General features: G+C 42.3%; 1 protein-coding gene across 4 annotated transcripts in view; it reads left to right on the top strand.

Moving 5' to 3' along the window:
* Lgr1 (Leucine-rich repeat-containing G protein-coupled receptor 1) overlaps positions 1-14,182 on the top strand; it is a 211,619-nt gene that overhangs the window by 158,956 nt on the left and 38,481 nt on the right. For 2 of the 4 annotated variants that reach the window (XM_089579513.1, XM_089579514.1), the window contains exon 5: positions 12,990-13,064. In XM_089579513.1, the coding sequence (XP_089435639.1) occupies positions 12,990-13,064 (75 nt within the window). Of the gene's footprint in view, positions 1-12,989; positions 13,065-13,110; positions 14,158-14,182 lie in introns of those variants that run through there. The other 2 variants (XM_089579515.1, XM_089579516.1) reach the window with 2 other exon arrangements.

The following is a 14,182-nucleotide window of genomic DNA, read 5'->3' as shown; positions in this document are numbered from 1 at the left end:
CCGCCATAAACATTTATGGGCTATCCCCACGCCTGCGAGGGGTATACAAGTGAACGTTCCTCGGCAAACAAAGAAGATAATAATGTGGCACAGCGATTGAGACCTGCACGGCACACCAGCAACTCTGAAGTAAATTTGATTAACAAGTTTTCAGCCAGCTACGAAATAGAGCTCTACGAATAAAGGAAAACAAAAAGTTAGCTTCAACAAGTAAATTTCGCTGCTATTTAGCCGCATTTTTGTGTGCGCGCGTGCGCGTGTCCATGTGTGTGTGTGTGTGGGGGGGGGGGGGGGGGGGGGCGCAAGTTCTGCGTGCTTTCAGAATTCTCTCGCAGTGCCCGCAATTAAGGGGTTCTTGGAACTGGACCGTTCCTCTCGGACGTCTGACCTTTCTGAGAGCTTCAAGACGACTATTATGCATACCGCCAGTGCGCTCCTCTTCTCTAAATTTCAGACGAACTTCCCAAGGTTATCATTTGACGATTCATTCAGGACTTTGTCTGTGCGTTTAAAACTACTGCTTGGTAATCTTTTATCTTCAATTAGATCTGTTATTAATACGAAAGCATTTCTAGGCTATGTCGGTGGAGTCGTGTCATGCAAATTGCTAAAGTGAAAACTTTGTATAAGAAAGGTGATAAGCTTTGCGTTTCAAATTATAGGCCAGTTGCCGTGCTGCCAATCTTTTCTAAAAGACTGGAAAAAATTATCCGCACGCGAATATCATGCTTTTGTGACAAACACCAAATAATAACAGATTCGCAGTTTGGTTTTATCAAACATAAATCTACCGAGACAGCATTACTAAGCCAAAAAGAGTATATCTTACACAGTTTCGAGGAAAAGAAACTTGCCCTTGGTGTTTTTATAGATTTTTCGCAGGCTTTCAACTACATCAGTCACAATATACTTTTGGCAAAACTGTTCGACTACGGCTTCAGGGGTCTTGTTCATACGCTTCTTGCGTCCTATCTTGCATATCGCTTTCAGTTTGTTAGTATTAATAGCTGTCGATCCTCAGTAAAAAAAGTAACTGCTGGTGTACCTCAGGGAAGTATCCTTGGACCGCTTCTTCTTAACTTATATATAAACGATATCGTTAATTAATGCCTGCATGCGAAGTGTGTTATGTATGCAGACGACGTCTCACTGTTCTTCTCATCAAGCGCATGTGAAGATGGGATAAACGAGGCCAATAGGACACTAAGTACACTCCATCAATGGTCCCTTAATAATCAGTTGAAAATCAATGTAACTAAAACTAAGTCTATTATATTCAAACCAAAAAAATAAAAACATTATTCTAATATGCGATCTTAATTTAGGTTTGGAAACGATAGAGGTTGTAGACAATATTAAGATATTAGGGATACATTTCAACAGCCAGCTAAGCTGGGACAATCATGTTAACGCTGTCGTCAGTAATCTTTCTCGTGTCACAGGTATCTTTAACCGGCATCGTCACTTCCATGCAAACTTAAACTTATCCTGTATGATTGGCTCTTTATGTCCCAAGTAAACTATGCGCACTTAGTTTGGGGAACCACTATAGATACCAATAAAGATAAGATTGACGTTTTACAGAAGAAAGCTCTGCGTGCAATACTGAACGTCGGTTCTGATATAAACACATGCGATTTATTCCGCCCGTTCAATGTCGTAAAAGTATCTAAAATGTATAATGTTAGGCTGGCTGGAAGATATAAGAAGTACATAAAACAGAATGTTAATTACTTGCGGGACACGGCACACCTTTCGTTAAATGTACAAGTTTACCCTAGCAGACACAGCGAACTGTGGCATATTCCAACATGCCGCACAATATATGGTACATGTAGCCTAGCAAACACGTTGCCCCGTCTTTTAAATAAGTTTCACGCAGCAAAAATTGATGTATCACGAGCATGCCGCAATGATATACTGGATGTATGTGCTACTTTTTAGATTTCGCCACGCTTTCACTGCTTCTTTATCTCTATCGTTGCATAAAGTGTCGTCCTGATTTGAATAACCCAACACCTGTTTTTCTATGAAGTGTGTTTTTTCCGTTCCTTTCTTTGTTATCATTTTTTCTGTGCGTTTCATTAATTATTGTTTTTTCTAATGATGCACCAACCACTTTTGACAACCATTGTTTGGATTTTCGCTATGCTACTTGTCTAGGTAATTTGTATGTTACTTGCTGCCCTACAATGTATGGGCGGAGGGGCATGTCAAGCCACATTTTCTGGCTTTTTTCCTTCCACCCTCTCCATGTGTACATGGGAAATAAATAAATTGAAATTGAAATTGAAAAAAAAGTGCCCGCAAAACGTGTCCGCAAAACGTGCCCGCAGCCGTTGTGACGTTGTCAAAAGAGATAGCATCAAGGGAGTGGTTGTAATCAAAGGATGATGTGAGGATGCTGCGCAAAAAAAAATGTTGATAGGATGATTAGTTAATTAATTAGTGTCAAAAATGCAAAAAACGTCGAAATAGCGCAGACGTCGATATAGTGAGACGACGAGAAAACAGCCGCGGACGGCAAAATAGTGCGAAAATAGGCAAAGGAGTGAAAATAAAGATTGAAATGAATTGAAATGTATTTGTAGGGCGATAATTAATCGAACAGAAAATTTAATTGACATCGATTAATTAATTAATTGTCAGCAGAAACTATTGGACGGCTCAATAGGTTCGACGGGGATATAGTAAGCAGACGAGAAAGCAACCACGGCGCCAGATTTGAAAAACCTAAATGGTTGATTGGGATAAAAGAAGGTATACTCAGAGTAAATAAACCGATCTTTAATTAAAGCATAAGATAATTAAGCTAATCCAGTAGTTAAGTTAACAAACAAACAGAAAATGATAAAGAGAGGTAACGAGTGCCAAGGAGGCGTCAATGCTTTCGCATTCTCCCAATGCAGGTCGCCGCAGTGATCTCTATTTTTTTATTTTATTCTGTGGTGTATTATTCTTGAGCAAGAAAAAAGATCTAATTTTGGCAGCACTCTCTTCAAAGAAAGCAAGACCGCATCTGAGATATGACTCGCGAACGACGGCAGGCCGCAAGCGGGCTAAAATTACTCAGCTCGCTATTGAGCATAAAAGTTTGTCGTTTCTTTCAGAAGGTAAAATTAGGCAGCATGGCCGAAACAATTCGCCAAACGCCGCTTTTCATCTTGCTAAGCTTGTTTTCAGAACCCTCGCACACACTCGAGGAAGCGTCTAATTTTAATCACTGCGGCACTTTACAAAACGCTCAGGTTCAGAATAAACAAGCTTGAATATAGCAACACCTTCTGGATTTTTTTTTAAACACTAAAACACGAAGCGCAGCTGAAATCCAAGCTTAGTAACACCGACGGAGATTATGGAAACTGGAATAATCCCCCGGTGCGCAAAAACGCGTACACGAACAAGGCACAGCCGCCGCGGTGGCTCGGTGGCTATGGTGCTCGGCTGCTGCCCCGAAAGACGCGGGTTCGATCCCGGCCGCGGCGGTTAAATTTCTTTGGAGGAGAAATTCGAAGCCCGTGTACTGTGCGATGTCAGAGCACGTTAAAGAACCCCAGGTGGTCGAAATTTCTGGAGCCCTCCACTACGGCGTCTCTCATAGTCTTAGTCGCTTTGGGACGTTAAACCCCATGAATCATCATAAATCAAATCACGAACAAGGCACTGTTTTGTTGTTCTATTCCTTGTGTTTTTGTTTTTTTTGCAGTCTCCGTGGGACTTACACTAACTGGTTGTTCGAAGGAGGAAAGGAAAATTTCTGTTATTAATACGAAAGCATTTCTAGGCTATGTCGACGGGGTCGTGTCATGCAAATTGCTAAAGTGACAGCTTTGTATAAGAAAGGTGATAAGCTTTGCGTTTCAAATTATAGGCCAGTTGCCGTGCTGCCAATCTTTCCTAAAAGACTGGATAAAATTATCCACACGTGAATATCATGCTTTTGTGACAAACACCAAATAATAACAGATTCGCAGTTTGGTTTTATCAACTATAAATCTACCGAGACAGCATTACTAAGCCAAAAAGAGTATATCTTACAGTGTTTCGAGGAAAAGAAACTTGCCCTTGGTGTTTTTATAGATTTTTCGCAGGCTTTCGACTACATCAGTCACAATATACTTTTGGCAAAACTGTTCGACTACGGCTTCAGGGGTCTTGTTCATACGCTTCTTGCGTCCTATCTTGCATATCGCTTTCAGTTATTTATTTATTTATTATTTATTTATTCAAAGTACCTACAGCGCCCATGAGGCATTATTGGAGGGGGGTTATTACTATATACATAACAAATGCAAAGAAGATATTGGAAAACATGTCAGCAAGGATAACACAACGTATTAAAAGAAGACTAAATGAGTTTACAACTAGTATGAGTGATGGCACAGTGCTGGTAAACACACGAGACCTGAAAAAAAAACTAAAAAAAATACATCAGACTATCGCTTCAACAGCACTTTCGAAATCAGGTGCACAAACCACATCATTCGGAAGCTTATTCCAGCCCAGGATTGTGTTAGGGAAAAACGAATACTTAAATACATTAATGCGGCATTGATAACTATTAATCTTTTTCGTGTTATCGAGTCTCTCCGAAATGTAATATGGCTGCTTTAGATAAGTGTTTTTATTAATACCGGTACAATCATTGTAAATACTGTGCAAGAACTTCAGCCTGAAGATTTTTCTTCGGGTTGCTAAAGTCTTCCAACCAATACTGTCGCGAAGTTCGGAGCTCTTTATATGAAAATTAAAATTTCCAGTCACAAACCTTCCAGCGCGTTTCTGTACCCTTTCTAACTTGTCAATGAGTGTACCCGTGAAAGGGTCCCATGCTACACATGCATATTCTAATACTGGCCTGACATTTGTCAAATATAATGTTTCTTTTAGTACCTGGAGAGAGCTTTTGAAATTTCGTTGGAAAAAATACAAAAGACGAGAAGCTTTGGCAGTCATCATGTCAACATGAGCTGTCCAGTCGAGGGATGCTGTGAGTATAACACCAAGATATTTAACCTTATCAGTAGTTTGGATAGTGTCATGGTTTAAAAGGTACGATCCAAGAATTTTTCTTTTTTTTTGTTTGTAAATTGCACATGGAAACACTTAGATACATTCAATTTCATGCCCCACTTCAAGCACCACTCGCAAACTCTGTCAAGGTCAGCCTGTAATACACAAAGATCATCAAGGCACGTGACAGGGAAATACAAAACGCAATCGTCAGCATACAGTCTGACAGTGGATCTGAGGCCGACAGGTATGTCATTGATGAATATGAGGAACAGTAATGGTCCGAGCACCGAACCCTGTGGCACTCCAGATAAAACATCGACAGGCGAGGATGATGCACCATTGATTACCACCTGCTGCTGGCGTGCCCTTAAATAATCTTGTAGCCAACCGAACAGATAGTCAGGGAGACCAAGGCATGACATTTTTTTTAAAAGAAGGTGGTGCGGCACAACGTCAAAAGCCTTCTTAAAATCTAGAAAAATAGCATCTATCTGAAAACAGTCGTTCATCCCGGATGCAGTTTGTTAGTATTAATAGCTGTCGATCCTCAGTAAAAAAAGTAACTCCTGGCGTACCTCAGGGAAGTATCCTTCGACCGCTTCTTTTTAACTTATATATAAACGATATCGTTAATTAATGCCTGTATGCGAAGTGTGTTATGTATGCAGACGACGTCTCACTGTTCTTCTCATCAAGCGCATGTGAAGATGTGATAAACGAGGCCAATAGGACACTAAGTACACTCCATCAATGGTCCCTTAATAATCAGTTGAAAATCAATGTAACTAAAACTAAGTTTATTATATTCAAACCAAAAAAATAAAAACATTATTCTAACATGCGATCTTAATTTAAGTTTGGAAACGATAGAGGTTGTAGACAATATTAAGATATTAGGGATACATTTCAACAGCCAGCTAAGCTGGGACAATCATGTTAACGCTGTCGTCAGTAAGCTTTCTCGTGTCACAGGTATCTTTAACCGGCATCGTCACTTACTTCCATGCAAACTTAAACTTCTCCTCTATGATTCGCTCTTTATGTCCCAAGTAAACTATGCGCACTTAGTTTGGGGAACAACTACAGATACCAATAACAATAAGATTGACGTTTTACAGAAGAAAGCTCTGCGTGCAATACTGAACGTCGGTTCTGATATAAACACATGCGATTTATTCCGCCCGTTCAATGCCGTAAAAGTATCTGAAATGTATAATGTTAGGCTGGCTGAAAGATATAAAAAGGACATAAAACAGAATGTGAATTACTTGCGTGACACGGCACACCTTTCGCTGAATGCACAAGTTTACCCTAGCAGACACAGTGAACTGTGGCATATTCCAACATGCCGCACAATATATGGTACATGTAGCCTAGCAAACACGTTGCCCCGTCTTTTAAATAAGTTTCACGCTGCAAAAATTGATGTATCACGAGCATGCCGCAAAGATATACTGGATGTATGGGCTACTTTTTAGATTTCACCACGCTTTCACTGCTTCTTTATCTCTATCGTTGCATAAAGTGTCGTCCTGATTTGAATAACCCAACACCTGTTTTTCTATGAAGTGTGTTTTTTCCGTTCCTTTCTTTGTTATCATTTTTTCTGTGCGTTTCATTAATTATTGTTTTTTCTAATGATGCACCAACCACTTTTGACAACCATTGTTTGGATTTTCGCTATGCTACTTGTCTAGGTAATTTGCATGTTACTTGCTGCCCTGCAATGTAGGGGCCGAGGGGCATGTCTAGCCACATTTTCTGGCTTTTTTCCTTCGACCCTCTCCATGCGTACATGGGAAATAAATAGATTGAAATTGAAATTGAAAAAAAAACGTGCCCGCAAAACGTGTCCGCAAAACGTGCCCGCAGCCGTTGTGACGTTGTCAAAAGAGATAGCATCAAGGGAGTGGTTGTAATCAAAGGATGATGTGAGGATGCTGCGCAAAAAAAAATATCGATAGGATGATGATTTAATTAATTAGAGTAAAAAATGCAAAAAACGTCGAAATAGCACAGACGTCGATATAGTGAGACGACGAGAAAACAGCCGCGGACGGCAAAATAGTGCGAAAATAGGCAAAGGAGTGAAAATAAAGATTGAAATTAATTGAAATGTATTTGAAGAGCAATAATTAATCGAACAACAAGTTTAATTGACATAGATTAATTAATTAATTGTCAGCAGAAACTATTGGACGGTTCAATAGGTTCGACGGGGATATAGTAAGCAGACGAGAAATCAACCACGGCGCCAGATTTGAAAAACCTAAATGGTTGATTGGGATAAAAGAAGGTATACTCAGAGTAAATAAACCGATCTTTAATTAAAGCATAAGATAATTAAGCTAATCCAGTAGTTAAGTTAACAAACAAACAGAAAATGATAAAGAGAGGTAACGAGTGCCAAGAAGGCGTCAATGCTTTCGCATTCTCCCAATGCAGGTCGCCGCAGTGATCTCTATTTTTTTATTTTATTCTGTGTTGTATTATTCCTAAGCAAGAAAAAGTTCTAATTTTGGCAGCACTCTCTTCAAAGAAATCAAGACCGCATCTGAGATATGAATCGCGAACGACGGCAGGCCGCAAGCGGGCTAAAATTACTCAGCTCGCTATTGAGCATAAAAGTTTGTCGTTTCTTTCAGAAGGTAAAATTAGGCAGCATGGCCGAAACAATTCGCCAAACGCCGCTTTTCATCTTGCTAAGCTTGTGTTCAGAACCCTCGCACACACTCGAGGAAGCGTCTAATTTTAATCACTGCGGCACTTTACAAAACGCTCAGGTTCAGAATAAACAAGCTTGAATATAGCAACACCTTCTGGATTTTTTTTTAACTAAAACATGAAGCGCAGCTGAAATCCCAGCTTAGTAACACCGACGGAGATTATGGGAACTGGAATAATCCCCCGGTGCGCAAAAACGCGTACACGAACAAGGCACTGTTTTGTTGTTCTATTCCTTGTGTTTTTTTTTTTGTTTTGTTTTTTGCAGTCTCCGTAGTTATTCGAAGGAGGAAAGGAAAATTGCGCATGAGACCTCATATGCATTCCTGAACATCGTGCTCAAGTTTTGAGATAATAACCCAAAGCTTGGTAAGACCTTAACACAGTGTCAAGAGACCTCGTAGAAGACCGAGCAGAAAAGATTTATTTACGTTTCAAGATAGCTATACTTCGTACATTAAACCTTTTCTTCAATAAATTCCCTTTCCTTCTTTCGTTTTTCTCTTTCTTTCTTCCGTCCTCAGTTTCTTCTTTTCTTTCTTTCTTTCCTTCTTTCCTTCTTTCTTTCTTTCTTTCTTTCTTTCCTTCTTTCTTTCTTTCTGTCTTTCTTTCCTTCTTTCCTTCTTTCTTCCTTTCTCTCTCTCTCTCTGCCTCTCCCATTTTCTTTGGTGACAAAAAGGAACGAGTAAAGCGTCTCTAATAGCGGCTTACCTTCCGAGCGCCTTCAGAGTTGCTTGGACCTCTCTCTCATGTTCAAGATATATATTCAAGCCGAGGTGCCCACATTCTAAAACGAAAAGTGGAGTATAGCATGAAGTACTCTCAACACTCTCTCCTCTTTTTCCTCGCTATGTACGGCAATTAATCCTCCCATGCCTCTTGTCGTGCTTTACTGATTCAAGTCCTATCATATGGGACACCGTAATATGTTTGCGAACCCTCAATAAAGTATTCTGTATTCTAAAGTCGGTGCTGGCACTTTTAAAAGGCGGCCACACGCCGCTACCGGCACTCCCTTGACCTTAGTTGCGCTGACATTTCAACTAAGCTAATCTATCACACGCCGAGGAGCCCACTGTATTTCAGGCAACGAGGAACGGACATGTTGCTGTCTAGCTAGGCTAGATTCATCCGGCACAGAATACCCACTGCGTTTACCGCAGTGAGAACGTCTAAGCTGTTCTTCGTGGATTCACCCTCGTTTCAGAAGCGCTGTCAATACTGCAGTAACTGCGTCACGACGCCCACAGCGGAGCTGGGCTCACAGATATGTGCATTAAACGGCTATGAATATTTCTGCTGTGAACCTGGTGTGTTGACAATAGAGTGAGCAAACCTATTAAAGAGATAGAGAGGAGAAATAAAGGCAGGACGGTTAACCAGGAGAACGCACCGGTTTACTACCCTGCACGGGAGGAGAGGGATGGGAATGTATGAAAAACAAACCTATGTAACAGTAGCTTGGTTTGGGCTAGTTGGTAATAGTTCTTCGAAAACATAGCGCAAAAAGGGCACGGACGGCATAGAAGCTGACAGGACAGGCGCTAACTTGCAACTTTATTTTCGAAATGCCACCACGTCTAATATATAGGAGCCGATCACCACCATCAAGCGCTGAGCATGCGCAAAGAAGAGCACAATCAAGATTACAGCGCGTGGAAAATAAGCAAAAATTACGAAGAAAACGAAAACATGGCGCCGGGGGAACAAACGAGCAGAAAAGAGACATCGCGTACTGAAACTTACGGTAACTGTAAGTTTCAGTACTCGATGTCTCTTTTCTGTTCGTTTGTTCACCCGGCAACGTGTTTTCCTTTTCTTATTTTATCGTAATTTTTGCTTATTTTCCATGCGCTGTAATCTTTATTGTCCTCTTCTTTGCGCATGCTCATCGCTTGATGGTGGTGATCGCCTCCTATATATTAGACGTGGTGGCATTTTCGAAAATAAAGTTGCAAGTTAGCGCCTGTCCTGTCCACTTCTATGCCGTCCGTGTCCTTTTTGCGCTATGTTTTCGAAGAACAAACCTAATTGGCCTTCATAAAAGGACGTGACTTTCTGTCCTGAGAAGACCGTCGGTGATGCGAGGTAGGGACGCAAATTATTACTAACAACTATATTAAAAAGCACTGAAAAGTTTCTTTTTATGAACACTAGTCGCTGTGGCTTAGACACATATTCTGCCTATTCGTCACATCAGTTTAAGCCCTTGATCAAGCATGAAGGATAAGCTGCATGGAAGCAGCTGCACTATGAAGGTGTAAGCCTTTCGGGATAATCTCCACTTGTCATCGGAACAGTAGTGTAACATTTATAAATGGCAAGGCCGTTTCTCTTCGAAATAATTGCATAAAAAAGCATGCCTTGCCAAATGACATAACGGGACGACAGGGGGCCACAGGGTGGGGCGACAAGAAACACACGACTGGAGAAGAGCGTCTCACTGCACTGCAAAAACATGGAGGTGATCTGTAGTAGTTAAAGACGTCAGCTACTGTTCAATGTTTACCGTGCCACTGTACAATTCTTCTTTGCTGTACTGCATATTAAAATGTTGGGACACTACTCTAAGCAAGTGCGTTGGCTTTCTTATTTTTCTTTTTCTAGGACTGACACGTAAGAAAGCGTCAAGCCCAGAGCGCACTGGTGTGTATCCAACAGCGATGTACCATGGGGGGCAAAAGTAAAAGACCCCCTCCAAGTTCTGGACCGCGCCACTCTGCGTGGCGGCGCCACCTGACAAAACACTTCTGGTATAGAGACCGGTGCCATGAAGTGCTTTGTCAGGCTGCACTCTATACGCAGAGAGGCACAGGTCGGAACTTGGAGAGGTGGTCTGTTACTTTTGCCCCCGATGGTACACTATACGCAGTATTTAAATTGTATTTTTCGCAATATAAACAACTTGAAGAAACCGAGAAATAAGGTTTTTAATGAAGCTTGTCACGTCATACTAGGTTTGTCGGTTTATTTAATTAGCTTCAAAGTCTCGCATTCGACGTCAGCTTAGCACAGCTGCAAGCAGCGACCTGCTTTAACTGCATTTTTCTTTTTTGCTGCCACCTCAAAAAGTGAAAAAATGTTTCATATGCTTTCTACCGTGCCGTCCTGAAATTTTCGTTTCGAGCACTAGATTAGTTTCTTCAGCGTTTTTCGACCTCTCTCATTCGTTTTCTTCGTTCATGAAGGTTGCTCTTACAGCTCATTTCCCGGCGGCATTTTGTTTTGCAGCTATGACTTACCAGTCTCCTGTGTTTGAGATATTTTCTGACAGTTTTTATAACCTGCATCTCGGTATAATTTTGAGAGCCCAAATTCCGGCACCTTTCAAATCACTCTCCACTGTGTACTATGCTCTAATGGTTGAAAAGAATATAGCAAAAATTTCTCCGATACAGCTGACGCGTGCTAGATGTTGGACAGCGAGAAGAACGGTTGCTTTGAAGTTTTGAGTCCAAGTATCGTAGACCGCTTGGTTTGCTGTCGTATAGGTCTTGCGCAAATTTTCTTAATAAATGATATTCAGCAATATTTAGCTTCACAAAAAAATATTATTACTTCTGCATACTGTTGACCCACTATGCTATCTATTGCATGAAAAACTTAAAATTTGACTGCTTACGCATGAAGCCACGTCGTCGAGTAAAAGTAACCGCTCTGAAAAGAAGAAATTCAATGGCGCGACAAATTTGGTTCGGTCGCTCGCATCCCGTGCTGTTTTTAGCAGAACGCCTCTGAGAATGACAAATTAAAGCGCACGTATTCACTTTGGTGTTTTGTGCGGTACTGTGTAAACAGTGCGGCTATTACGTTATTAGCCTGCCCGAACTGAGAGGGAATGTCTAGGTGCATTCTTTCAAACTGGCGGGCAGCGACGTACAGTGCGCATACAAGCATGGTATCTCTAATAACTCGATCACTGTTGCTATTCCAACTTGGTATTGGGTTCACCGATGGAATGTAACATAGGGGGCCAAAGTAACAAACCCCCCTCCAAGTTCCGACCCGTGCCACTCTGCGTAGGGGCACCACCTGACAAAGCACTTCTGGTGTCGAAACGGGCCCACTGCGCCAGTCTCGACACCAGCAGTGTTTTGCCATGTGGCGGTCCCACGCAGAGTGGCACGGGCCGGAACTTAGAGGGGGGGTCAATTACTTTTGCCCCCAATGGTACCACGTCACCGGTACCTGTCCTTGCTCACAAGCTTTTATACCTGCCGCCATTGAAAGTGCCGTCTATGGCTTTATTGCGCCGCTGAGGCTTTTGCCGATTATATATCTAGGACTTCAGCCGCTGTCTTGGGGCAAGATCGCAGAACGATAAAAAGATATTGCAAGTTTTGTGTAGTGATAGCGAAAAGTCTCAGGGTGAAGTGGCTTAAAGTATTCGCAGTGATGATAGCGCTGAACAAAAGGGTATTGGGAGGTAGCCTCTTTGTTATACGTATAATATCGAAATTTTGAGCTCAAATGCCGCCCCTCTGTGTTTCGAAAACTGTCGTTCCTCCTGATAATTTCAAGATGTGGGCCACTACCTTGCATGTCATCTGTGTTCCCATGGTAGGCCAGTGCCTACACATGTAAACAGGCTAGCATAAAATTCTGCATGAGTTAGATCTTAGAATATACGCGTACATGCATTGCTTACAAACCAGATAAAAATTTACGTTTCCGCCATATCAGCGTTTTAGAAGAACTGTAACAAGAGGCGCGCGGAAAATTCTAAGCGTGCTATCGTGTAACTTCGTAGCTTATAGATGGCAGTTTCCCCGCACTTCAAAGAAATCGGATTCCTGCTCCTTGCACAGGCCCCTCCACTATGAAATGGAACAACGAGTTTGCACAAAAAGAGAAATTTATGGTTATTTCTGCACTAAAGTTGAAAAAGACTTTTGGATATTATACATCAAGTGGAAACCTAGTTAGAAGAAAGGAAAAAGTAGGCTTGTGACATACATTTGCGGAGTAACCAATAACTAAATGCTCAAACTTTGTTCTCTTTCATGATGGAGGGACCTGTAAGTGTACAGTACCTTCTCAATTAAGATTTCAACGATGGAATGCTGTGTTAATACATTTTGAACGCCACAGTCACGATTACGGACTTTTTTTTAATTTCCACTAATATTGCTGGCACAAATTCTACATCTGACTCACTGAAACTTTGGTATACTGTCGAAAAATAACGATTAATAGTAACTTTCAGGGCGTTTCTTTCATTATTGATTGCACCTACCTCTTCGTCACAGGCGCATCACGCATTCTGGACTTCGAGAAGTGCCGTTCATGCACGACTTAAACCCGTCCACTTACATCGGAATGCTGTGAGTACACACCGGCCATCTCTTACGGTCAACGGGTGACAAAAAGCGCGCGCCGCTCACCACCCCGTCGCTGCACTTCCTTCACTTAACGCCCTCGTGCACGTCGAAAGTTATCCTTCCCAGAGAGTTGTTGACTCGGTTAGCCCCGCGAAAGCCGGGTGCCAGGAAGGAAGCCGGAGGAGCATACGGGGGGCAAAACATGCTTTGTTTGCCAGAAGGGCTGAGGGAGAGAGGGCGTGGAAGCAAATGCCCTCCTCCGCCGCGCGTCTCCAGCATTCTGACCTTGCCTGGCGACGTTCCCGCGCAGAACGACACGCTCGAGCTGGTATCGACCAACACAGAGGCAGCAAACGGACACGGCCCAATCCGCAGGCTCCCTTTCGTACAGCCCTCGTGAGCACCAACTTGCTTCCCTGGGCCCCGAGGTCTTAGCACTTCTCCGCTTGCCCACGGTGAATCGATTCGCAGTCTGGCGCCGCATCTTCTACTTGGTCAACTAGGTTGAACGAATCGAAATAAAATCTAAAAAAAAGGAGGGGTAGGGAGAGGCGCGAAGAAAAACCCTGATCACAGAGCTCTATTGTGCAATAGCGTCTGAGTATTCATGGCCGAGAAGTATGTGGCGTCAGTATACAGTTAGCTGACCGCTTTTGGGCCCGGAAAATGATCATCAGCTTTGCGAGCGATTCTAGCAGGTCGAATCTTGCGAAACTTTTCCCTGACTGTATTCTCCTCGGGCTTCGGGCTCTTTGTGGCGTGCGTTGGCAGCGTGTGTGCTAAGAACAGCGAGGTATGAGCGCCACTGTCGTCGCCAGGCGCGCCTCAGGCTTAGGATTACTCCCGACCCGTGCGGAAAAGGTCACGACATTCCTATTCCTCCAATGCCTTTTGCAAATCCCTTTCTACCAGGAAAATACGCCAGTGTTTTTGATGTGTTCGAGCACAACATTTTTTCTTTCACACTTCGCAGGGTAAAACAATGAAATTTCGTTGCCAGATTAGTAGCGGTAATTTTTATGCGGCCCCGTCACAAGATTACGGTTTTTCTTGCAACTCTTCCACCAGTAGCTAGAGTTGACATGGCTGGACGAAGGTACTTTTCCTATGTAACATAATCA

The sequence above is a fragment of the Amblyomma mixtum genome, chromosome 3, assembly GCF_055824585.1.
Source record: "Amblyomma mixtum isolate Tamu chromosome 3, ASM5582458v1, whole genome shotgun sequence".
In the NCBI taxonomy this organism is placed as follows: Eukaryota; Metazoa; Arthropoda; class Arachnida; order Ixodida; family Ixodidae; genus Amblyomma; species Amblyomma mixtum.
This window is presented reverse-complemented; position numbering and strand designations above follow the sequence as displayed.